Genomic DNA, 26,304 nt, shown 5'->3' with positions numbered 1-26,304 from the left:
GCACCCTGTCCTATCGCTGTGTGTGATCCCGCACCCTGTCCTATCGCTGTGTGTGATCCCGCACCCTGTCCTATCGCTGTGTGTGATCCCGCACCCTGTCCTATCGCTGTGTGTGATCCCGCACCCTGTCCTATCGCTGTGTGTGATCCCGCACCCTGTCCTATCGCTGTGTGTGATCCCGCACCCTGTCCTATCGCTGTGTGTGATCCCACACCCTGTCCTATCGCTGTGTGTGATCCCACACCCTGTCCTATCGCTGTGTCTGATCCCGCACCCTGTCCTATCACTGTGTCTGATCCCGCACCCTGTCCTATCACTGTGTCTGATCCAGCACCCTGTCCTATCACTGTGTCTGATCCAGCACCCTGTCCTATCACTGTGTCTGATCCAGCACCCTGTCCTATCGCTGTGTGTGATTCCGCACCCTGTCCTATCGCTGTGTGTGACCCCCCGCACCCTGTCCTATCTGTGTGTGATCCCCGCACCCTGTCCTATCGCTGTGTCTGATCCAGCACCCTGTCCTATCTGTGTGTGATCCCACACTCTGTCCTATCACTGTGTCTGATCCAGCACCCTGTCCTATCGCTGCGTATGATCCCCCACACCCTGTCCTATCGCTGTGTATGATCCCCCGCACCCTGTCCTATCGCTGTGTCTGATCCAGCACCCTGTCCTATCTGTGTGTGATCCCCCGCACCCTGTCCTATCTGTGTATGATCTCCCGCACCCTGTCCTATCGCTGTGTATGATCCCGCACCCTGTCCTATCGCTGTGTATGATCCCGCACCCTGTCCTATCGCTGTGTATGATCCCCCGCACCCTGTCATATTGCTGTGTGTGATCCCCCACACCCTGTCCTATCGCTGTGTATGACCCGCGCCCCCTGTCCTATCACAGTGTACGATCCTCTGCACCCTGTCCTATCGCTGTGTATGACCCGCGCCCCCTGTCCTATCACAGTGTACGATCCTCTGCACCCTGTCCTATCGCTGTGTATGACCCGCGCCCCCTGTCCTATCACAGTGTACGATCCTCTGCACCCTGTCCTATCGCTGTGTATGACCCGCGCCCCCTGTCCTATCACAGTGTACGATCCTCTGCACCCTGTCCTATCGCTGTGTATGACCCGCGCCCCCTGTCCTATCACAGTGTACGATCCTCTGCACCCTGTCCTATCGCTGTGTATGACCCGCGCCCCCTGTCCTATCGCTGTGTATGACCCGCGCCCCCTGTCCTATCTCTGTGTATGACCTGTGCACCCTGTCCTATCGCTGTGCATATACATTTTGAGGCAGTGATTTGATGAGATATACAGACAATACCAATTAATAAAGAACAAAAATATGAAAAATCCTTCACACCCACTGGCATACAAGGCGTAGACATCATCAGCGTCACAACTAGATCGGAAACTGGCCAGCCCATAGTCTGTTATCTTCAGAACAAATCTGCTGTCCACCACACAGTTTGATGACTTGAGATTCCCGTGGGAGCCGATAATACTGCGGTGGAGAAAACACATTCCCTGGAGAGTGAGAGAAGGAATGTGTGAGAGATGGTGAGTGGGAGTGAGCGAGTGAGAGAGAGTAAGAGTTGGAGGTGAGAGAGGGAGTGAGATGCGAGTGAGTGAGTGAGTGAGTGTGAGGGAGTTAGATGAGAGATGGCAGTAAGAATAAGGAATGTGGGTTAATAGAGATAAGGAGGCTATAAAGCAGGGAGAAGGTTGGTAGTGGGGTGGGTGTGTAAAGAGTACAATATGGGACAGTATGATGATGGAGCAAGAAAGACGAGATGTAAACAGGACCAGGGACGAGGAGACGGCAAGATGGGGAGTGAGAGTTTGTCAGATTTGGGCCAGGTGTAAAGAGTGCAGTGTTAATATTTTGTAATGGTGTGGTGAGTGTTGTGTGTAGTGGTGTGGTTAGTATTTTGTACAGTGACGTGGTGAGTGCTGTGTACAGTGACTGCATTGAGTTTTGTGTGTGTTTGCTTGACTCACCTTTACAATGTCATTAATCAGTGAGTGTCTAAACATCCAGTCCAGGTTAATGCTCTCGTTTTCCAGTATATCCTGCAGTTCGAGAGAGAGACCATTTACTAATGTGATTTATTAATACACACACACAGCTATACACACACAAACATACCTCTATTACCGCTATACACACAAAAACACACAGCTTTACACGCTGGCCTTATTGTACACCACCAATGCTGTGACAGTTGCACCCAAGTACAAATGATGCTTTAGTAATGTGATGACTCTCCAGCGACCTCTGTTGGTGAACCATTTGTATAATCACAATATGCAAATTTGGAAATTGCAAACAACTAACCAGGTCTATCTGTAGATGACTGTTTTTGCACAAGTTACAAAGTTGGGATTGTGTTATATATTTGATGCATTATTATGATGTTTGTTCTCCAAGTTATGTATGTTTGTTTATATTTATATGGATTTCACCACATGTTTAGGGACAAGTCTTCAAAATAAAGAAGCTTGTTAGTTCCATTGGGAACTTCGTATCCTGTCCGGTCTGTTCAGGGAGTTTTCAGACCTGCTTGCTGACTGCACTATTCTCTGGTCCTGGGGAGGAATCAAGAAACAGCTAACTGTGACGGTACAATCCGTTACTCCGTCAAGCATTCCCTTCTTCCCATAAAATAATATTCCTAATAATCCACAGGAATAAATATCGCCGGTGTCGCCAAATAATCTACACATGAGCCAAAGCTTAATGCTGGAACAGAACTTTACTGGAAGTAACAACAGGTATTCCAGCTACAGTTTATTTTATGCCCTGCTCCCATGCAGGGGAGGGACACACACGTTATCTACAGTAGTCAATAAAACAGAGGTTACAGCCCACACAAAATCCTTCCCTCTGTCTGTGATTCAATTATCTTATACAATAGAAGATGCAATTATCACAGGCAGGAAAAATACAGTTTTTACAGCATATTCATATCTTTTAAAATATACATCACATTCACAAATTATATATTCACAGAGCAATCCCTGTAGTGATTATAGCTGTCCCCTCCAAACACGAGTCAAGGCTGCGAGTTGAGGGTCAAATAGAACTGGTTTAATGAGCACACAGGACTTTCTTATATACAGGTGTAGCGGAGAGCTGATTTCCCACAGCTTAACTCCACTGGTATATTAGAATAATGCAGGAATGAGTATTAAATCCAAGAGGGTAACCAGCACAGTCAGCAAGGCAAACCAATAATATCCCACCACCTTTCCCAATCGCTGGACGACACACAGTATCAGGAGTAGAACTGAAGTCTAATGACACAATTCCTGCTTTTATGGGATTCTCCCATGCAAGGGAGGTACTCACCATAATTACTACAGTAACCAATCACATAGACATTACCTCCCACACATCTCCTCCCCTTAGCAGTTAATATAATGTACATACTTTTCCCCAATTCCTGGATGTACCCCAAATTTGATAGGTACACCTTTAAATGTGGTACCTCCTGGTAGCCCTGATCTGGGTGGGAAATATATTCAAAAATTACCCAGATCAGACCAGGGGTTCGGGAGTTATGAGGAAGCAAAGATTTGACCGACCGCACGGGTAAAGTAGCTGAAAATAGTTCCATGAGTTTTGGCCCTGCGGTCGGTCTCTGTTCGTGCATCAAAAGTCCTGAAAGTCTATGCCATCCATGGTTACGTTTACATTCGGATGAATCCCCTAGTTCGTGGGATTCATCCTACCGAACGACGGGCCTGGAGGTCTTAGCGGTGTTCGGTTAGTAGAGTGTCCGATTTGAGTTCCAGACACTCGACGACCAAACACCGCTGTTCGCGAGTTTAAGATGGCCGCCGCCATGTGTTCGGCTGCTGAAATGGCGGCCACCCAGGGAATGCATCAGAGCATTTGTGTGTTTAAATATTATGGATAAACTCCGATAGTGTGTGCAGATACCAGGAGCTGGCCTAGAATATGGCTGAGATAGGGTGAATATCTGGATATGAAAGTGAGTAGGTGTGCAATGGTACTGTGCCTTTAAGAGGGAACTGATGTTTATAAAAGCTAAAAGCAAGATAAATAGATACTGTGGCAGGATGGCCAGGCTCTTCACAATAAACTTCAAGTGCAACAGTCAGGATAAAATAGTACTGCAGTTTGTCACTTTCCACAATTTATACAAGGTTGTGCTCTCCCACAAAATAAAACAAAAAGAAAATAAATCCTACTCCAACTTGGAGACTTACTAAACAGTATTACTAACTATCCAACTGGCCAGCTAATCTAGTTCCCAGTTTTAAACAAAATGAAATACAGCACTTTAAGCAGGTTTCACACAGTACCTTTCTATCAGAGTCTCAGAGTCTCCGGCTTAACTGCCTCCTCTCTCCCAGCTGTTATGATGTCTTCAGAGGCTGACCTTTTAAAACCCTAGGGCTGGTTAATTACAGTCACCTGGTTGATAACATTCAAGGGGTGACTCCCCCCAATTAACCCCATCATGCTGGGAATAGAGATCGCTCCAATCTATTACTAACATAGAAAGCCTCTCTGACCCTGCCACAATAGATATACTTAAAAAGCATAAATGGGATATATCTGGATAAGAAATCCGTATCTTATAGACATGTAATACATAAAATGAATGAATAAATGAATAAGTGAATGGATGATGAAAAAAAAGGATAACTTTGTGTCCGAAGCAAAACTGTGCAGTGCAGGTGCCTCTATTACTGCTATGAAACATAATGGCTGGCCCTTGTACTAAATAGTACACTCTGTGTCTTACAAAGATACAGATGGAAAAAGTACACAATGGGAATATAATAGCGATACAGTATGTGGAACTGTAAGCTAAACATTGTTACAATGTAACAGCAGTACTAAAAAGCAATGGTTCTGAAACTGGATGGGAATAAAAAAACAGTTTATTAAACAAATAAAATATAAGAAAAAATAGGTATTGTTAAAAAAATATGCATCAGGAGAAATTCATACAGATGTTACCACTCAATATTGAAGTCAGAATTATTCAGAGACCTTCGGATTGTACTCGGATGGATGTAGATTACATTTCTTGCCGCTTGTGATAATACCGCCAGTGAGGACAGCGTGTTCATACAGCATGCGTCCCTGCGGGAGCCTCACTCCGGAGGAGCGTGTGCTGTAGGCGGCTCCGATTCAGCAAAGAAAAATCCAACAGGTCCTGACTCCTGTAGGAGTACTGGCTTCAAATGATGTACGGATGCTGGGTCTGTATCCTGATGTGTGTCCAATAGTCTCGTGTGTTTAAACCAGGGGAATGGAACGAGCATACAGGGAGGTAAATTACATCCACACTTCACACCAGGGTGGTCCAGTTGTTCGGTACTTTAGTTCGGATGGTGAATATAGCCGTTCACATGCAGACTTGTACATCTTTTTACCAAACAAAGTATGGCCACATATGTTTGTATGCAATTTCTGTATAATCCAGGCACAGGAAAAACTCTTAGGTTCCAACAATAAAAGGAAATATATTGGACAGCCAAAGGGGTTCTGCTACAACAGGTTTTCCACAAGATTACCACCCACGTGGACCTTGTGGAACACAGGACACAAAGTTATAACAGACAATCAACACAGTACAGTAGAGTCAGACACTCCCAGCTAAGGCACACAAACCCTCCCCTCTGCCTGTGATATAATTAGTAAACACAATGGGCTAACTTAATTACCACAGGCAGAAAATATAGAGTTTTACCCAAAACACAGGAACACCCCAAAACAACAACATATCCCCATAAATTATACATCCCTGGATAGCTCTGATCTAGGTGAACAACATATCCAAAAATCTCCCAAATCAGAGCAGGGGTTCAGGAAATTCCTGGAAGTCATATTTGACCGACCACACGCACATTTTCATGCCCAAAATAGTTCCAGAGAACTAGGCTGTGCGGCTGGTCTATTTCAAATAGTTTGTGCAAATAGCCAGAGTTAAAGTGGTGTTCGAATTGTCGAACGCTGTTTGACCCCCGCCGAAGCGTCGAAGAGAAGGTAAGATTCAGCGGTGTTCGTGCCGTCGCGTGTCTGATTTGAGTTCCATGAACTCGACGGCAAAACACAGCTGACCTCGTTCGACTAAACAAGATGGCCGCCACCACGTGTTCGACTATACGAACGGCGACCACCCAGCCATTCGTCAATTAGCTTGCGGTTAACCACAGCTTCTGGGAGGTAAATTAGCTGCACACTCAACTTGCGTGTGGTCCGGCTGTTCGTTCTGTAAGCTCACTTTACCGAACCACATAGGGAAAAAGGCACAAAAAGGCTTTTTGCAGTCTGGGAACACAGTGTTAGCCATAGGCCATAGTCATAGGGCAGGAGGCTGGCAATCAGGCTCCTCCAAAAGCCTGTTGCAAAGGGTAGTTTGTCACATATCTTCCCTTTTGAGGGTAGAATAACCAGGTACCTGACCTTCTGTCGGTCAGTACCTGAGTTAGTCGAGCAACCCACCCACAAAGAAAAATTAGCAGAGTAGCCCACCCACCATAAACGGTCAAAAGAGTAGCCCACCAACAAATAAAGTCATAGTCTTCCTCCATGGCCCATAACAACAGGCCGGGGCCATTGTAGCCCTTCCCCTCTGGCTGAACGCTCCCTTACACCCAAGGGTCTTGCTGAACTGCATACCACCATAACGCCCAGTACGAGTCGTCCAGCATCATCTCCCTCTTGACCAGGAACTTAAGGTGCTCTACCCACTCCGATAAAGGTTGCTCTTCCAGAATCACCATCCGTTGGGTCACTTGTACAGCGGTGTGCTGTACTTGGAAGCTTATTTTTCCGCCGAAGCTGTGCCACCTCCACCTCCACGCCTGGCCTGGTACCTCCATCAATCGCTGCTTTCTAGTAATGCTTTCACCGCATCGGACGCCATAACCACCGCAAACCACACGAACCGCCGCAGCTTGGTTGGGGTCTTGCCGTCCTCCCCCCACCCTGGACCCAAGACCAGGATCCAGTTTCCAGTGGGTAGACCTCTCCTAGTCCAGAAAGCGTAGCAGGAACAGCTCTTAGAAGAGCTAGTGATTATACTCAGGGGAGTATTGTGATTATAGCAATCCCATGAGTGTAGGTAGGTCTCCAATCCCCCAAACACTCACAGCTAAGGCACACAAACTACAGCTGGCTTTTTATGCAAGTCCCCAAGCAAGGTGTACACCCACATTTTTGGGGACAGGGACACAAACGTAATAACCAATCCTGTCTCTCTGCCTGGGAGATAATTGAGGCAGATACTGCATTAACCCAATTATTTCTAGGCAGAGAAAACACATAATTTACAAAACCCTAAAACTACATAACATCCCCACAATTATTATATCCCCTGATAGCCCTGATCTGGGTGACCAACATATCCAAAAATCATCCAGATCAGTTCTGGGGTTCAGGAATTCTATTGGAGTCCCATTTTGACCGACCGCACACATGGTTCCATGCACTCAACGACCAAACATTGCTGGATGCGTTTGACTAAACAAGATGGCCACCGCCAGGTGGTTGAATGGCACTTTGAATGGCTTCAGGAGTTCAAAGTGCCACTTCGAAAGTTCAAATGAGTCCTGTTACCAGTCCCAACAGGCACAAATAGTACTTTTAAACAGGATTCAACATAGTCACAGGGCAGGAGGCTGGCAAACAGGCCCCTCCAAAAGCCAGTGGCAAAGTTCAGTTTGTCACATTCGGTTCTCCTTAATTAATAAGGTTCTGATTTGTTCTTAAGAATTTTAGTCGAAAAATATTCAATGCAATTTAAAATTTCGGGTCAACCTGAAAATTGCCAAAGAAGCCCAGAAACGAAGGTAAAATGATTGCTCTAGTGTCCCTTTAACAAAAAAACTGCTCTCAAACTGTGACCTGGAGACTAAACATTGGTGTTACGTGGCAGTGACTGCTAGACTTGTGCTTGCCGAGTTGTTTTCAGGTTTTCCAAATTGATAGGGTTCTGATTTTTGAAAAATTTCTACGGTGACGAATTTCAGTCAAAGGTTGAGTCAAAATTCTGTTATTCAACATGACACTGAATTGGTTGAAACTCTGTTAAATGTCCATTCTGACGATCCGGATCTCAAGTAATATGTTATATCCCTCAGTTAGCTGCTATGAGGCCAGCCTATTGGTGATTACGTGAATTGCTGGCTTTTTGTCACTGTGGAAATTAGAGCACTGGCCTTTCGATTCCTGACTGCCTCTAAGGGCGAGAGTATAAGGTTGCTCTTAATTATAGGATGGGGCTAGCCCCTAATTATAACAATTTAAACAAAAAAGAAAAAGGAGTTAGTAATAAAAGGACATAGAAAATCCCTACGAAAGAAAAACAGAATAATAATTAAAACATAGCTTTTAATTAGATAATTGAAAAATTAACTGTTGATTATAAAAGTTCATACTGTTTAAAAAAGGTATAGATATGTCTCTCTGTACGTGTCCCAATTGTTGGCACTGATTGCACCTGTGGCGAAACCGACCTCGCCACGTGTCCTTGGAGGGGGCTTGTAACAGACCGTTTCATCAGACAAGGGGTTAAAATCCGTTTAGGCGATATGCCCCTTTCTGAGAGACAGGCACAGCTACTGCAGAACACCAAATGTCCCGAACTGGATACAAAATAGCACTCCAAACTGGAACCTCACGAATAGCTGCTAGCAGACGAACAGGAAAAGCAGACATCAGCTTACACTCCTAGCAATCAATCTCCAACAGCATACAGTGAATCCCCCCAAGAACGAGACAAGGCTCCGTGTTGAGGGTCAAGCAGTGGTCTCAGGTCTGGAACACCCAGCCTGCTTTTTATTACAGTTGTGCACATACAGGACACACCCAGGGGGAGGCATAAAACAACCAATCAAGTAACAGTACAACCTACACATCCCCTCCCCTCAGATAAGCAATAAACATAATTATTACATACAGTAAAAATACAGTTTCCACACATACTCGGTAACTTTAAAACCATACATCACATTCACATAAAATTACATATCCACAATCAATCCATTCAGGGGAACAACATATTCAAAAATGGCATGAATCAGACCAGGGGTTCAAAAGTTAGTAAAGTATCTTTTAAAACCCCTGTCAGCATGGCTAAATCTGGCTCACACAGGTTTTACAGAGGCCTCTATCCTGGAGACAATGGGGGGAAGTAATCCAATTATCCAGGGATAGAGGCAGACTCCATTGAGCACATGGTTACACAAAGACAGTAAAACACTTTAAAATACATAAAGTTACTTTTTATACATAACACACAGACATGTAACATATCCCCAGATAGCTGGAATCTGAACGCACAAAACTACCGAATAGCGCGCAGATCCTATTCACACAGTTCAATTGCCATGGAGCTAAAGTCTTTCCCATAGTCTTTCATTATATGAATAGGCTCCATGGCATAGCTATCTGGGGGTATCACCGCTCACACAGGGCAAGTACCGAATGGCCCCACTGTGTTTAAAGGGCCAGAATGAGTGACATGCACTCTGTTAGGGCCGAATACGTTTTTTAAAAGGGCCCAATCTTCCAGGGACCATAATCACATGGCAAGAGGCTGGCAAGCAGTCCTCTCCAGGCCCAAGTGGCAAAGGGCACTTCGTCACACATCTTCCCTTTGGGGGGAAGACTAAACAGGTACCTGACCTTCTGCCGGTCAGTACCTAGGTTAGTCGGGCAGCCCACCCACAGTAAACAGTTCACAGAGTAACCCCCCCACAATAAATGGTACTGGCCTGTAGGTTCCAGGTTGTAGTGGGACAGTTCAGCCTCCTTGGTCTACCTGGCGCAGCTAGGCAGACAGCTGGGGTTACTTGGGGGGCAGAGGCCAGCGGCGCTCTGCTCTGCTGCCAGCTCTTCCGCTGGGTTAGCCTGCGGTAAATCAGGCTCTGGACCAGGGAAAAAGGGAGGGCAGAGGCTAGCAACACTCTGCCCGGATGCCAGCTCTTCAGCTGGAAGGGGGTCAGTGGGTATCGTAGGCTCATCCACTGCCCCCAGGACCCGGTCGGGATGTAGTAGGGGAGGGGAAGGCTTGCTTACCTCCTCCTGGTATCCCTGCGGGGAAGATTGGGGATCTGGACTGCCCGTCGAGCATCCCTGTAGGACTGGCACAGAGACTGCGGTCCCATCTGTGCCAGTGTGGTTAGGGTTGTTTTCCCCCTCACCCGGTATCTCCTGCTGCGGTGGGAGGGGGAGGCTGGCTGCCCCCACTCCCCAGGACGCTGGTTGCTGTAAGGTGGAGGGATCCACCATCACCTCCTCCTGGAACTCAGGCTGCCGCTGGGAAGAGAGACCGGTTGTCTCCTCTACCTGTGAGATGCACTGCCGCTGGGGATCTGGGCCGGGTACCCAGCATCCCTGTAGGGCCGGTGGAGAGACCTCGGTCCCATCTCCACCTGCCATCTGTGTGTGTCTCCAGGACAAATCTATGAGGTCCACTACCTCAGGTACCTCTGGCTGGTGGAGGAGAGGGGGGCCGGTTGCCGCCAATCCCCAGGACGCTGGTTGCTGTAAGGTGGAGGGATCCACCATCACCTCCTCCTGGAACTCAGGCTGCCGCTGGGAAGAGAGACCGGTTGTCTCCTCTACCTGTGAGATGCACTGCCGCTGGGGATCTGGGCCGGGTACCCAGCATCCCTGTAGGGCCGGTGGAGAGACCTCGGTCCCATCTCCACCTGCCATCTGTGTGTGTCTCCAGGACAAATCTATGAGGTCCACTACCTCAGGTACCTCTGGCTGGTGGAGGAGAGGGGGGCCGGTTGCCGCCATTCCCCAGGACGCTGGTTGCTGTAAGGTGGAGGGATCCACCATCACCTCCTCCTGGAAATCAGGCTGCCGCTGGGAAGAGAGACCGGTTGTCTCCTCTTTGGCTAAACAGCCCGGTCGCTGGGGGGCAGGACCGACCATCCCTACCCCCTGTGCTGTATGTGCAGAGACCACGGTCCCATCTGCACAGTTGTGGGGCTTACTGTCTCCCCCTGGTACATTAAGCTGCCGCTGGGGAGAGGGGGTAACCAGCTCCTCTCCCATACATACTTCCAGCCGCGGGGGAGGGAGACCGACTGTCTCTGCTCCCAATACAGAGTCCTGCTGCTGGGGAAAGGAGACTGGGCTCTCTATTCCCGGTAGGACACTCTGCCGCTGGGGAATGGAGACTGGGCTCCCAATTCCCTGTATATCACACTGCCGCTGGGGATCTGAGCCGACCGCCCAGCATCCCTGTAGCTCACCTTGCCGCTGGGAAGGGAGGACGCTGCTCTCCTCTCCCTGCAAGGTACACTGCTGCTGGGGGACAGGACCACTTGTCTCTGCCCCCTGTAACTCAGCCTGCCGCTGGGGAATGGAGCTTGGGCTCCCAATTCCCTGCAATACCGGTGGAGAGACCTTGGTCCCATCTCCACCTGCCACCTGGGGTTCCTCCCAGTAAATCTCAACAATATCTTCCCAGCTGAATGGGTCTGTAACTGGATCTGTCACCTTGCTGTCCTGCTGAATCTTCTCAATGGAGTGGAAGAGACCTCGGTAGTCCTGCTCCAGTTCCCACTCCATGGTTGCTAGGTGAAGCAGGTCTTGCCCTACCTCATGGGGGTCATCCCAGTCATGCCTAGCCTCCCTTGTGTAGAAAATATCCTGAAGTCTGGTCTGCGCAGGGCTCCCAAAGTCCATCTCTGCAAAGGACTCCCATAACAAGCCAGGACCATCAAACTCCTCTCCCTCTGGCTTTTCATGCTCGGCTGTCCAGGGTATATACTGTGCCATATACCACCAGAGTGCCTGGTAGGCATCTTCCAGCCAAATCTCCTGCCATACTCGGAGCTCCAATTCCTTCACCCATTCCTCCAGGGGCTGCTCTCCCAGGAAGGGCATCCGCAGGGCCACTTGCTTCTGCAACCGCTGCTCTTCACTGGGGAGACTCTCACCCCGCTGGTATTGTACATCCAGGGCCTGGTACCAGATGCTTTTCCTTAATGCATCCCGGCGATCCAGGTCCTCCTCCTCGTATAACACTGCTGGTTCCATTCTGTTGCTTTTAGATTCGCTGTACTGGGACATGCGTTGCCCCCACTTGTAAATCCAAAGAAATGGTGTTTCCTGTAGCTGTCCATCTGGCTGTAGGAACGATCCCGCCGCTTGCCACCAATTGTAACAGACCGTTTCATCAGACAAGGGGTTAAAATCCGTTTAGGCGATATGCCCCTTTCTGAGAGACAGGCACAGCTACTGCAGAACACCAAATGTCCCGAACTGGATACAAAATAGCACTCCAAACTGGAACCTCACGAATAGCTGCTAGCAGACGAACAGGAAAAGCAGACATCAGCTTACACTCCTAGCAATCAATCTCCAACAGCATACAGTGAATCCCCCAAGAACGAGACAAGGCTCCGTGTTGAGGGTCAAGCAGTGGTCTCAGGTCTGGAACACCCAGCCTGCTTTTTATTACAGTTGTGCACATACAGGACACACCCAGGGGGAGGCATAAAACAACCAATCAAGTAACAGTACAACCTACACATCCCCTCCCCTCAGATAAGCAATAAACATAATTATTACATACAGTAAAAATACAGTTTCCACACATACTCGGTAACTTTAAAACCATACATCACATTCACATAAAATTACATATCCACAATCAATCCATTCAGGGGAACAACATATTCAAAAATGGCATGAATCAGACCAGGGGTTCAAAAGTTAGTAAAGTATCTTTTAAAACCCCTGTCAGCATGGCTAAATCTGGCTCACACAGGTTTTACAGAGGCCTCTATCCTGGAGACAATGGGGGGAAGCAATCCAATTATCCAGGGATAGAGGCAGACTCCATTGAGCACATGGTTACACAAAGACAGTAAAACACTTTAAAATACATAAAGTTACTTTTTATACATAACACACAGACATGTAACATATCCCCAGATAGCTGGAATCTGAACGCACAAAACTACCGAATAGCACGCAGATCCTATTCACACAGTTCAATTGTCATGGAGCTAAAGTATTTGCCATAGTCTTTCATTATATGAATAGGCTCCATGGCATAGCTATCTGGGGGTATCACCGCTCAAACAGGGCAAGTACCGAATGGCCCCACTGTGTTTAAAGGGCCAGAATGAGTGACATGCACTCTGTTAGGGCCGAATACGTTTTTTAAAAGGGCCCAATCTCCCAGGGACCATAATCACATGGCAAGAGGCTGGCAAGCAGTCCTCTCCAGGCCCAAGTGGCGAAGGGCACTTCGTCACAGGGCTGCTTGCCCGCCTCTTGCCTTTGGACTATGGACCCGACTTTATGTGAATGTGTTAACCCAGATAGCTATGCCATGGAGCCTATTCGTGTAGTTAAAGACTTCGGCTCCATGGCAATTGAACTGTGTGAATAGGATCTGCGCACTATTCGGTAGTTCTGTGCGCTCAGATCCCAGCTATCTGGGGATATGTGAAATGTCTGTGTGTTATGTGTAAAAGGTGACTTTATGTATTTTAAAGTGTTTTACTGTCTTTGTGTCCCCATGTGCTCAATGGAGTCTGTCTCTGTCCTGGGAGGTAATTGGATTACTTCTCCATTGTTTCCAGGAGAGAGGGCTCTGTAAAACCGGTCTGAGCCGGAAAGCCATGCTGGCAGGGGTTTTAAAAGATACTTTACTAACTTTTGAACCCCTGGTCTGATTCATGCCATTTTTTAGTATGTTGTTCCCCTGAATGGATTGATTGTGGATATGTATTTTTATGTGAATGTGATGTATGGTTTTAGAGTTATGAAAGTTGGGTAGAAAGTATGTTTTAACGGTATGTATAATTGAGTTTCCTCTCAGGATAAGGGGAGGGAATATGTGGGATGTAACTGATGTGTGAGTGGTTGTTTTATACCTCCTTGTGGGCGGACCTGTATTTGTAACAACTGCAATAAAAACCAGGCTGGGTGTGCCAGCACCTCAGATTCTGCTTGACCCTCAAAACGAAGTGTCGTCTCGTTATTGGGGGAATTGGATTGTATGCTGACTGCCAGGAGTGTAAGCGGATTGTATGCTTTTCCTGTTCAGCTATTCCAGGGTTCGTGTGTTTCCAGTTCGGGAGTTGGAAGATTTGTACAGTTTGCAGTTCGGGAGATTGGTGCTTGCAGTAGCTGCTGGTCTATGGAAAGGGGGATCATCGCCTAAACGGTTTGTATCCCCTTCTGAGCGAAACAGTCCGTTACAATTGGTGGCAAGCGGCGGGATCATTTCCACAGCCCAGGAGGGCATCTACAGGGCAACACCATTCCTTGGAGTTACAAATTGAGGGAAACGCTAGCACTCGTGCAGCGCCCCTGGCAGCAGAGGTATCCAGCGACTTGGAGCAGACAAGTATGGAAGGCTCTGACGCTGAAGATGATTGGCTGGCCGAGGTAAGGCAGCGAATGGCCCAGTATGGGGGTGATGTATCCATGGAGATATTCCAGGTGATCTGGAACCAGGTCATGGCTGAACGAAACTCAAGGATGGACGGAGAGTATGCTCAGCGGAAAGAGTGTTACAACAGCAGAGTAGAGGCTGCATCTGAGGAGGTTAGCTGTCTCCCCCTGAGGCGGCAGGAAGAACCCGAAGTAGGGGTCCTCATAGATTGGTCCTGTGAGGAACCACAACAGGCAGGTGGAGATGGGACCGAGGTCTCTTCACCGGGCCCAACGGGATGGTGGGCAGTAGGCCCAGATCCCCAGCAGCAGAGTGAGTTACAGGGAGCCAAAGGCACCGTCCTTCCTCCCCAGTGGCAGTGGTTACCCCAGGGAGCTGAAGGTACAGTCCTTCCTCCCCAGCGGCAGAGTAAGTCCCAGGGAGCTGAAGGTGCTGTCCTTCCTCCCCAGCGGCAGATTGTATCCCAGGGAGCTGAAGGTGTCGTCCTTCCTCCCCAGCGGCAGTGTGTATCCCAGGGAGCGGAAGGTGCCGTCCTTCCTCCCAGCGGCAGTGTGTATCCCAGGGAGCTGAAGGTGTTGTCCTTCCTCCCCAGCGGCAGTGTGTACCCCAGGGAGCTGAAGGTGCCGTCCTTCCTCCCCAGCGGCAGTGTGTACCCCAGGGAGCAGAAGGTGCCGTCCTTCCTCCCCAGCGGCAGTGTGTACCCCAGGGAGCAGAAGGTGCCGTCCTTCCTCCCCAGCGGCAGTGTGTATCCCAGGGAGCTGAAGGTGTCGTCCTTCCTCCCCAGCGGCAGTATGTACCCCAGGGAGCAGAAGGTGCCGTCCTTCCTCCCCAGCGGCAGTATGTACCCCAGGGAGCAGAAGGTGCCGTTCTTCCACCCCAGCGGCAGAGGGTCCTGCAGGGAGCAGAGACCGTCAGTCTCGCACCCCAGCAGCAGGACAAAATATTGAAAGGGGAGACAGCTGGTCCCCCTCTCCACCAGCAGAGAGAGTGTCAAGGAGATGAGCCTGCTACCCCCTCTCCCCAGCGGCAGGTTACAGTTCAGAGAGAGGAGCTTGTTACACCCTCTCTCCAGCGGCAGCCTAACCCACCAAGGGGAGATGTTACACCCCCCAACAGTGCAGATGGGACCGTAGTCTCTGCACTTGCAGCACAAGGGGTAGGGACGGTCGGTCCTGTCCCCCAGCCCCAGAGCTGTGTACCCAGAGGGGAGACGTTCGGTCTCCCCCTCCCACAACCAGGCTCCAATCAGGCTACTTCAGTGGTAGCGCTGGCACCAGGGCAGAGTACCGCTGGTCTCTGCCCACTCAGCAACCCACCAAGGCAGTCTACCAGCTCCCCGCACAGCCGTGGTAAGGAACCTGCTACTTTATCCAGGTGGAGTAAACATTTATTGTGGGTGGGAGGTACTGCTGTTTGTGCTTCATGGGTGGGTTGCTGGACTAACCAGGGCACTGACCGGTAGGAGGTCAGATACCCTGTTAGTCTGGGGGGTAAAGGGGAGAAGTGTGGCGAAACCGACCTCGCCACGTGTCCTTGGAGGGGGCTGCTTGCCCGCCTCTTGCCTTTGGACTATGGACCCGACTTTATGTGAATGTGTTAACCCAGATAGCTATGCCATGGAGCCCATTCGTGTAGTTAAAGACTTCGGCTCCATGGCAATTGAACTGTGTGAATAGGATCTGCGCACTATTCGGTAGTTCTGTGCGCTCAGATCCCAGCTATCTGGGGATATGTGAAATGTCTGTGTGTTATGTGTAAAAGGTGACTTTATGTATTTTAAAGTGTTTTACTGTCTTTGTGTCCCCATGTGCTCAATGGAGTCTGTCTCTGTCCTGGGAGGTAATTGGATTACTTCTCCATTGTTTCCAAGAGAGAGGGCTCTGTAAAACCGGATATGTATTTTTATGTGAATGTGATGTATGGTTTTAGAGTTATGAAAGTTGGGTAGAAAGTATGTTTTAACGGTATGTATAATTGAGTTTCCTCTCAGGATAAGGGGAAGGAATATGTGGGATGTAACTGATGTGTGAGTGGTTGTTTTATACCTCCCTGTGGGCGGACCTGTATTTGTAACAACTGCAATAAAAACCAGGCTGGGTGTGCCAGCACCTCAGACCACTGCTTGACCCTCAACACGGAGCCTCGTCTCGTTCTTGGGGGGATTCACTGTATGCTGTTGGAGACTGATTGCTAGGAGTGTAAGCTTATGTATGCTTTTCCTGTTCGTCTGCTAGCAGCTATTCGTGAGATTCCAGTTTGGAGTGCTATTTTGTATCCAGTTCGGGAGTTTGGTGTTCTGCAGTAGCTGTGCCTGTCTCTCAGAAAGTGGCATATCGCCTAAACGGATTTTAACCCCTTGTCTGCTGAAACGGTCCGTTACAGCACCTAATGTGGGAGAGAGGTTGAAACCGGGGTGCTGTGGGGTTCAACGAATCCCCTTGACATTGTGGGGCTGAGGCAGGTGGTGCTGGTGTAGGCATAGCTGGTCAAGAGAATAATCGGGGTGGTGGTCGGTGGTGGCGTCTGGCGTCATTGTGTTCGTCTACCAGCCGGGCGGCGTCTGTGACGGTAAGGGGGTTACGGTCCCTTAGCCACTCCTGTACTTCTTCACCAGGAGGATAAGCTGGAGTAGTTCCTCCTTAGTTGTGGCTTGGTTGGCCTGTATCCATCCTATAGTGGCTCTTTGGAGTCTACATGCACACTCTGCATGTGAATCTTTCTCCTGCTTTCTCAGTTCTCGGAATCGGTGTTGGTATGCCTCAGGTGTTATGGCATACCACACTAATATGGCTTGTTTAACCCAGTTGAAATCTTTGCTGTCCTCATTGGGTACGGCCCTGTATGCCTCAGCTGCACGTCCGGACAGTTTGCCTGCCAACAGGGGTACCCAATCTTCATGGCCGATGTTTTGTAGGTGGCACAACCTCTCGAAGTCTTGAAGAAATCTTTTGTGTCTGAGAAAGACTTAAATGTGTGAGAGGGGATTTTTGGCTTCCCCTGTGTGATGGTAGACATCGCTGGTGATACCTCTCTGGAATGCTGGTCTGCTAACTGTAGCTGGGTTACCTGCTGCTGTCTGGCCAATATGTAGTCCTGTACGTCTGCCATTACTTTTGTCACCATTTCGTTTGAGGGAGTTTCACTGTAGAATGCCAGCCTTGTCCTCGCCTCCCTCGCAAACTCTGTTTCAGCCATATCTGGTGGTGGTGCAGCGCTGCTGGCTCTGTCTCCCTCCATCAATTCGGCGATAAGAATAGCTTTCACTTTGTTGCTGGCTATCTTACCCCTTGCTTGTAATAATACTTTCAATGTTGTTCATTTCAGCGCTGAGTAGCTCGTCTCCATTCATCAGGTCATTCGTATAACCGAACTGCATACGAACTTGCTACTTCACTTTTCCATTCGTATTGTTGTGCTATTTGGTGCCCCATAATTTTTTAATATTAAAAGAAAAACAATATGGATGCTGGCGAGCTTGGCCTGGACATTACGTAATGCTGTTTAAACACAGGTCAAAGGAACTTTGTATTTTGTAACCTTAAGAAGTAAACAGGAGGAATACTTATCTACAGTTTAATGTGTGAGCTATATGTGTACAAGGGTAACAAGAACAATGGTTTATTACATAATGAGACTTTACAATCTGAGATACTTAAACTCACAGAGCTTCAAAGGGGTATACAAACTATGCGATCCATCCCTCATTCATCCTAATAAAGGTGAGGTAATCTAGACTTTTTTGACCTAGGCGACTACTCTTCTCAGTGACAATACCTCCTGCTGCACTGAAGGTCCTTTCTGACAGGACACTTGCAGCGGGCCAGGCCAGAAGTTCTATCGCAAATTGGGATAGCTCAGGCCACAGGTCAAGCCTGCACACCCAGTAGTCAAGGGGTTCATCGCTCCTCAGAGTGCCCCAACACTGTGTGCCAGACATGCCATTACTTCCTTTTGCACAATCGAGTACAGGTTGGGGATTGCCTTTTGTGCAAAGAAATTTCGGCTGGGTACCTTCCACTGCGGTGTCCCAATAGCTACAAATTTTTTGAACGCCTCAGACTCCACCAGCTTGTATGGTAAAAGCTGGCGGGCTAAGAGTTCAGTCAAGCCAGCTGTCAGACGCCGGGCAAGGGGGTGACTTTGTGACATTGGCTTCTTACGCTCAAACATGTCCTTGACAGACACCTGACTGTGGGCAGAAGAGCAGGAACTGCTCAAGGCGAGAGACGGAGGGGCGGATGGTTGAGAGGGGGCAAGGAGGATAGCAGTGGTTAACGTGGCTGAAGATGCTGAACCAGGAGGAGGATGGCGGCTTTGAGTTTGTGTGCTGCTTCTACTCATGTGTTGATCCCATAGGCGTTTGTGATGTGCGATCATGTGCCTTCGCAAAGCAGTTGTACCTAGGTGGGTGTTGGACTTCCCACGACTCAGTTTCTTTTGGCACAGGTTGCAAATGGCATCGCTGTTGTCAGAAAAAAAATGCCACACTGCTGAGCTCTGCAATGACGGCATTCTGGTGGTGGCAACAGCATGCGTTGATTGGCGTGCTGTCTGGCTGACCCCGGGTGCCGATGCATGCTGTCTGACTGTACCACTAGCTCCTTGCGACGACCTCCCCCTGCTTCCACCTTGTCTCCCAATCTGAACTTTCCCCCTGTTCTTCTTCTCTTCTAGCGGGCACCCACGTGACATCCACAGACGCATCGTCATTGTAACGGATCCACTGGCACCCCGACTTGGTACCTCCGTTAATGGATGCTCCTAGCGCTTCCTGAGGACTCCAAGCACTCTGGCAGACACCATAATCACCGAATCCGAGAAACCTTTAAATTCTCCCAAGCGTATGAATGCTGTAGACCATTGAATAGGAACCATACGAATAGGCTTGTACTCCTAGCAGTCAACTGGAACAGCATACATTAAATCCTTCCCCCAATAATGAGACGACACATCACTTTGAGGGTAAAACAGGAACTCTGGACTGGCTCATCCAGCCTGGCTTTTATTACACTAATCCACATACAGGCCACACCCAGGGGGAGGCATAAAATAACCAATCACATACATGGTTCAGCCCACACATCCCCTCCCCTCAGATAACATTAAACTCAATTATCCGGTACACTTTTTCAGCCAAGTTCTGGATGTACCCCAAAACCCGGGGGTACACCTTTAAATCCAGCATCGCTGGATAGCCCTTATTCAGGGGGACAACATATCCAAAATTCAAGTAATTCGGATGAATGGTTCGTGAGATATGGGGTTCCAAAGATTTGACCGACCGCATGGGTAAAGTATCCGAAAACAGTTCCATGCATTTTGGCCCTGCGGTCGGTCACAAACAAGGGAATGAAAACAGGCGAATTGCCTGTGTTATAGAGCCTGGAGAGGGTTTGAATGAATTCCCTTGTTTGTGGGGTTCTTTCTACCGAACGGCGGGTCATTCGGTAGTTTCTATACGAATTTCTGGAAGTATGGAGATCTCAGCGGTGTTTGCCTAGTCAAGTGTCCGATTTTAGTTCCAGACACTCGACGGCAAAACACCGCTGTTCGGTAGTTTAAGATGGCCGCCGCCACGTGTTTGTTTCCCGAATGGCGGCCACCCAGAGGACAAAGAATACATTACACTGATTGCCAATTACCCGTTTGCAACATTGTTGCAAACTGTAATTGGAGGCACACTTATTCCTGGGTGGTCTGGTTGTTCGGTAGTTTCACTCAATATAATAAATGGAGTGATTCTACCGAACAATCAGATGAATGCTGCATACATATCCCAGGTTAAACTTAACACACAAATACACATATAATATTACAGGCAGTACACTAGAATATGTATCACAGTCTTAAAGGGACAGTAGTCCCAAAAGTCCCAATATGTCCATAGATGCTGTTAAAAGGGCCAGTAGCAGCAATATACAGTACAATATGCCCCAAATAACCCAGGGGCCATAGTCAGCAGGTAGGAGGCTAGCAAACAGGCTTCTCGAGGGCCCAGTGGCGAGGTTGGTTTCGCCACAGTCATCATCAACCGCTTCACTTGTATCTGACAACTCAGCAATGGAAGCAGCAGTGGGTACAACATCATCATCATCACACCGTACGTGTGTAATTCTGCCTGACTGAGACATATCCCTGTTATCTACATCCTCTGGCAATAATGGTTGTGCATCACTTATTTCTTCCAAATGATGTGTAAATAACTCCTCTGACATACCAAGTGAAGCGGCTGTGGTGCTAGTGTTGGTGGTGGCGGCAGGCGGGCGAGTGGTAACTTGAGAGGTGCCCGAAGCTAAGCTGGAGGAGCATGGTGCGTTGAGGTTCCAAGCGGAAGCTGTAGAAGATTGGGTGTCCTGTGTTAGCCAGTCAACTATGTCCTCAGAACTTTTCAAGTTCAGGGTACGTGGCCTCTGAACACTGGGCATTATTCTAGGGCCAAAGGGAATCACAGAACCACGACCACGACGGCCCCTGCGGGGTGGCCTGCCTCTGCCTGTCATTTTTTTTCGATTAGTGGTACTGTAACGGCTACCCAGGTAGTGAGAGGGTATCAGCCGTTGGTGACGTCCTTCTCCCTGCAAGCTGCTGTGTAAAAGTAAAAGTAAAGCTGATATAATCCCATCCACGAGGTCCAGAGAGAGAGTCAGGTTCATCTGTAAAATCCAATATAATTCCCTTTCAAGAACGAGACGAGGCTACGTTTTGAAGGGTCAAGAAGAACTGAGGTGCTGGCACACCCAGCCTGTTTTTTATTACAAATGAGTACAACAAGGGCACACCCAGGGGGAGGCATAAAATCACCAATCATATACATGGTACAACCCCCATGTCCCCTCCCCTCCGATAAACGTTTAACACAATTAACACATACAGTATTTTACCCACATTCTGGGGGTACAGCTTTAAATATAGCACCGCTTGGTAGCTCTCATTCAGGGGGGCAACATATCAAAAAAATCAGTCCATTCAGATAAATGGTTCGAGAGTTATTGGGTTCCAAAGTTTTGACCGACCGCACAGGCAAACTAGCCGATAATAGTTCCATACGTTTTGGCCTTGCGGTCGGTCCTCGTTCGTACGGCGAAACGGTGTGAAAACTCTGCCATCCAGTCAAATTCTTATGGTCGCTAGAATCCCCATAGTCTCTTAAGGTTTTCTACTGAACGGCGGGTCATTCGGTAGGTCCAGCACGAAGTTACGTGATCCTGGAGGTCTCAGCGGTGTTCGCCTGTTTGCGTCTCCGTTTTTAGTTCCAGACAATTGCTGGCAAACACCGCTGTTAATACGTAAGATGGCCGCGAACACGTGCACAGTCCCGAAATGGCGGCCACCTATACTTTACACAAAGGATTTGTGCTGGACCATGCGAACGGCTGGATGCAAGCTGGGAGGTACAATATCCCTTAATTACCCACCAAGGTGGTCCGGTGTTCGGTATTTTTAGTCCATTCGTGGGTAATGGTAAATCCAATTGTAACGAGTCATTCGGTTCTTTGTATGTTCCATTGTGTGATTAGTATGAGTGTCCAGGCATAATATATAATTCCGTTACTGGTACTATGCGTGCAAGCTACTGTGACAACAGATATGAGTGGCACTGGTGTGACACTGTGCCCTGGCAGGCCCTGAAACGCACACTCGTGAAGGAAACTGACTGCTATTATATTACAGTCCAAAAAGTTTTTTTTTTATTAAATGCAAGCTATTGGGACACCAGATATGAGTAAGTGGTGGCACTGGGCAGGCCCTGAAATGCACACTAGTGAAGGAAACTGACTGCTATTATATTACAGTCCAAAAAGTTTTGTTTTTGTTAAATGCAAGCTATTGGGACACCAGTGAGTGAGTGGTGGCACTGGGCAAGTGGGCACAGTATACGCTGCGAGCCTGACACACACGCTGGCAGACAACTAACTGCTATTCAATCTATTACAGTCCATTTTTTTTTTTTTAAATGTACACTACTGTTACACCAGATATGAGTTGCACTGGTGTGACACTGTGCCCTGCCAGGCCTTGAAACGCACACTCGTGAAGGAAACTGACTGCTATTATATTACAGTCCAAAAAGTTTTTTTGTTTTTTTTTAAATGCAAGCTATTGTGACACCAGTGAGTGAGTGGTGGCACTGGGCAGGCCCTGAAACGCACACTAGTGAAGGAAACTGACTGCTATTATATTACAGTCAAAAAAGTTTATTTTTTTTTAAATGCAAGCTATTGGGACACCAGATGTGAGTGGTGGCACTGGGCAGGCCCTGAAACGCACACTAGTGAAGGAAATTGACTGCTATTATATAACAGTCAAAAAAGTTTTGTTTTTGTTAAATGCAAGCTATTGGGACACCAGTGAGTGAGTGGTGGCACTGGGCAAGTGGGCACAGTATACGCTGCGAGCCTGACACACACGCTGGCAGACAACTAACTGCTATTCAATCTATTACAGTCAAAATTGTATTTTTTAAAAAAAAATGTACACTACTGTTACACCAGATATGAGTTGCACTGGTGTGACACTGTGCCCTGGCAGACCCTGAAACGCACACTAGTGAAGGAAACTGACTGCTATTATATTACAGTCTAAAAAGTTTTTTTTTTTGTTAAATGCAAGCTATTGTGACACCAGTGAGTGAGTGGTGGAACTGGGCAGGCCCTGAAACGCACACTAGTGAAGGAAACTGACTGCTATTATACTACATTAAAAAAAAGTTTTTTTTTTGTTTAAATGCAAGCTATTGTGACACCAGTGAGTGAGTGGTGGCACTGGGCAAGTGGGCACAGTATATGCTGTGAGCCTGACACACAGGCTGGCTGGCAGGCAGGCAACTGCAATTACATTACACAGAAAAAAAAAAAAGCAGACTGATGTTCTAGCCCTAAAAAGGGTTTTTTGGGGTGCTGTCCTTACAGCAGAGATCAGATGAGTCCTTCAGGACTGTAGTGGACACTGAATACACTAGCCTAGCTATCAATTTCCCTATCAAATCAGCAGCAGCTACACTGTCCCTCCTCTCACTAAGAATGCAGCTTCACAATTAATGTAAAATGGATGCTGTCCAGGAGGTGGGAGGGTCTGGGAGGGAGGGTCTGCTGCTGAATGGCTGGAATGTGTCTGCTGACTGTGAGGTACATGCCAGGGTCAAAGTTTACTCAATGATGACGAATAGGGGGCGGATCGAACATCGCATGTGTTCACCGTCCGTGGCGAACGCGAACAAGCGATGTTCGCCAGGAACTATTCGCCAGTGAACAGTTCGGGACATCACTATCTGTCAGCCATACGAACCCAAAGTCTGAGGTCGCTTCCATATTTTCAGGATATTAGAACTTAAATTAATCTATTGGAATCATGCATGATATACAAATGTAAACTAAATGTGTGATTGCTACAGTAATGTCTAAAACTGCATCCTTGACTGATTTAGGGGTAAAAGGTAATATAGATATACTAATATAATTAGATTCTATTTTTCTTTGTAAAGATGAATGTATCAATCAGTTATTCATACAGGTTAGATGGATACAGGATATAGACATATTGCATGATGATTAATATAACCAACCCTGTTTCAATCAAAGAATATACATAACCAAAGACAGATATTTAACGTAATTTGAAATATCCCCACTATAGGTGAATTAAAGGTCAATTCATTTATTTAACCAGGTCATCAATGATCTAATTCAGGTCTTCATCCCTAGGGAAATAGTGCCATCTATTGATGAAAGTCCCTAAGGGCCACATTAATAATTAAATATTAAGATACACCCATAACCAATCAAAAGCCAGATTTAAGTCCCAGGTACCGCCCATTTACAAACAAGTGGCAGGAACTGAGAAGGGGGAAATAATGGTTAAATAGGGAGAAAAATAAGAGAGAAAAAAATATCTTCAGATCATCTTAAAAAAGATCAAAGAGGGCTAAGAAAGGAGGAGATTGACTGACTGAGGGCAATAGACTGAGTTACAGACCAGAGCACCCAGGGAGGAGAATCCCAAATTGAATGCCTTCACCCTAGACTCTTGGTAATGTATAAAGGTTTCTCTTTACTTTATATTAAATAAACTGGACTATTGAATGCCCTATGTGTCTATATTGTGAACTGATCCCTATCGATAGAACAGTTATATCTCATTCTACCTGCAGCCTGAGTCCGATATAACTTCCTTAGTCGGAACCTTCTTGATTCCTTCTTTAGACGTAGATCAGTTCAATATATATATACTAAGGCTATCAGAAACCTTATATAAATGTACTGTAATTAAACTGATGGTATATACTTGGAAGGATTGGTTGATATTTAACTAATTAATAAAATGACAATTGTATCATTAATGCAAGGGCTGTCATATGAATAATTCTGTATACTGGTTCTGCTGTGAAGTTTGTATTAGCTTGTATTGTCCTTTGCTGATAAGATTATAGATGAGACAAAGTGTAATGTTGACTCTTAGGCTTGTCAAGTAAATTCATTGACTTGTTGATATAAACTCATATATAATATAGCAAATTGATTATAGTTGTATTGTTTTGTTGCTGTACATTTTATATTGTGTATTATTAAACTTATATATATATATTTTAAGCAATGTCTGTTTATTGGCCATCTACCGTTCATAAGTGTTTATATCAACGTGTGACGAAGTGCCCTTCGCCACTTTGTCCTGGAGAGGCCTGCTTGCCTGCCTCCTCCCCTGAGACTATGGCCCCGGGGAGATTGTACCCTCTTAAATCAGCATTTGGGCTTATGGACTTTTATTGGACAGTGTATGGCCCTTTAAGAACCGTCGGTGGGCACATTGTGACTTTGGAGAACAATGCCCCTTTAAGACTATGGCCCCTGGAAGAGATTGCCTGTTAAAGACTGTTTTAGCAGATTGGATTTTAAAAGACTCTTGCTGCCCCTTTAAATTGTATTGGCACTTCGGATGCAGCCAAAGTGCCGAAGTAGTCGAAGTGGCCACCATTAGACAAACACGTGGCGGCGGCCATCTTTGTTCATTCGAACGAGGTCAGCGGTATGTGTAGCCAAATCCATGGAACTGAAATCGGCTACACATTTCAACGAACACCGCTGACCCTTACCTTCTCCTACACTCCGTTTTTAGCTGCAGAGACTAAGTCCCGTTCAGCCTGAAATAGACCGACCGCACAGCCCAAATCTATGGAACTGTTTTGGGCAGGAATATGTGCCTGCGGTCGGTCACAAAGGACTTCCGACTACCGTATATACTCAAGTTTTTCAGCACTTTTTTGTGCTGAAAAACCCCAACTTGACTTATACTCGAGTCACTGTCTGTATTATGGCAACTTACATTGCCATTATACAGACAAGGGGCTGTGTAGGAGGGGGCTGGCAGGAAGCTGTTACTTACCTCTCCTGCAGCTCCTGTCAGCTCCCTTCTCCTCCACGCCGGTTCGGTCAGCTCCCCTGTCAGGTCACAGTGTAAGTCTCGCAACAGCCGCGGGGTCATAGCGCGGCCGCGAGACTTACACTGGGACTTGCAGAGGGAGCTGACCGGACCGGCGCGGAGGAGAAGGGAGCTGACAGGAGCTGCAGGAGAGGTAAGTAAACGCTCTCTGCCAGTCCCCCTCCACTGAACTGCCAATGCCACTGGACCACCAGGGAGTGAGAGCCCCCCTCCCTGCCATGTATCAAGCAGGGAGGGGGGACGAAAAAAAATATTAATAAAATAATAATATTTATAAAATAAAAAATAATAATAAAAAAAAATATTAAAATAATTAAAAAAAAATAATAAAAATGCCCTCCCCCCACCAAGGCTCTGCAACACACACACACTGCATTCATACACACACTGCACTCATACACACACTGCACTCATACACACACTGCACTCATACACACACTGCACTCATATACA

The 26,304-nt window shown here is 47.4% G+C and overlaps 1 protein-coding gene across 2 annotated transcripts in view; it reads right to left on the bottom strand.

The window, feature by feature from the left end:
- Positions 1–26,304, bottom strand: part of NPR2 (natriuretic peptide receptor 2) — a 266,856-nt gene that overhangs the window by 37,207 nt on the left and 203,345 nt on the right. For both annotated transcript variants that reach the window (XM_063453527.1, XM_063453528.1), the window contains exons 12-13: positions 2,000–2,071; positions 1,366–1,525 (exon numbers count right to left, since the gene is read on the bottom strand). In XM_063453527.1, coding sequence (XP_063309597.1) covers positions 1,366–1,525; positions 2,000–2,071 — 232 coding nt within the window. The remainder of the gene's footprint in view (positions 1–1,365; positions 1,526–1,999; positions 2,072–26,304) is intronic.

Source organism: Pelobates fuscus, chromosome 5, assembly GCF_036172605.1.
Source record: "Pelobates fuscus isolate aPelFus1 chromosome 5, aPelFus1.pri, whole genome shotgun sequence".
Classification (NCBI taxonomy): Eukaryota; Metazoa; Chordata; class Amphibia; order Anura; family Pelobatidae; genus Pelobates; species Pelobates fuscus.
Note: the sequence above shows the minus strand (reverse complement) of the source record. Positions and strands in the feature narration are given on the sequence as shown.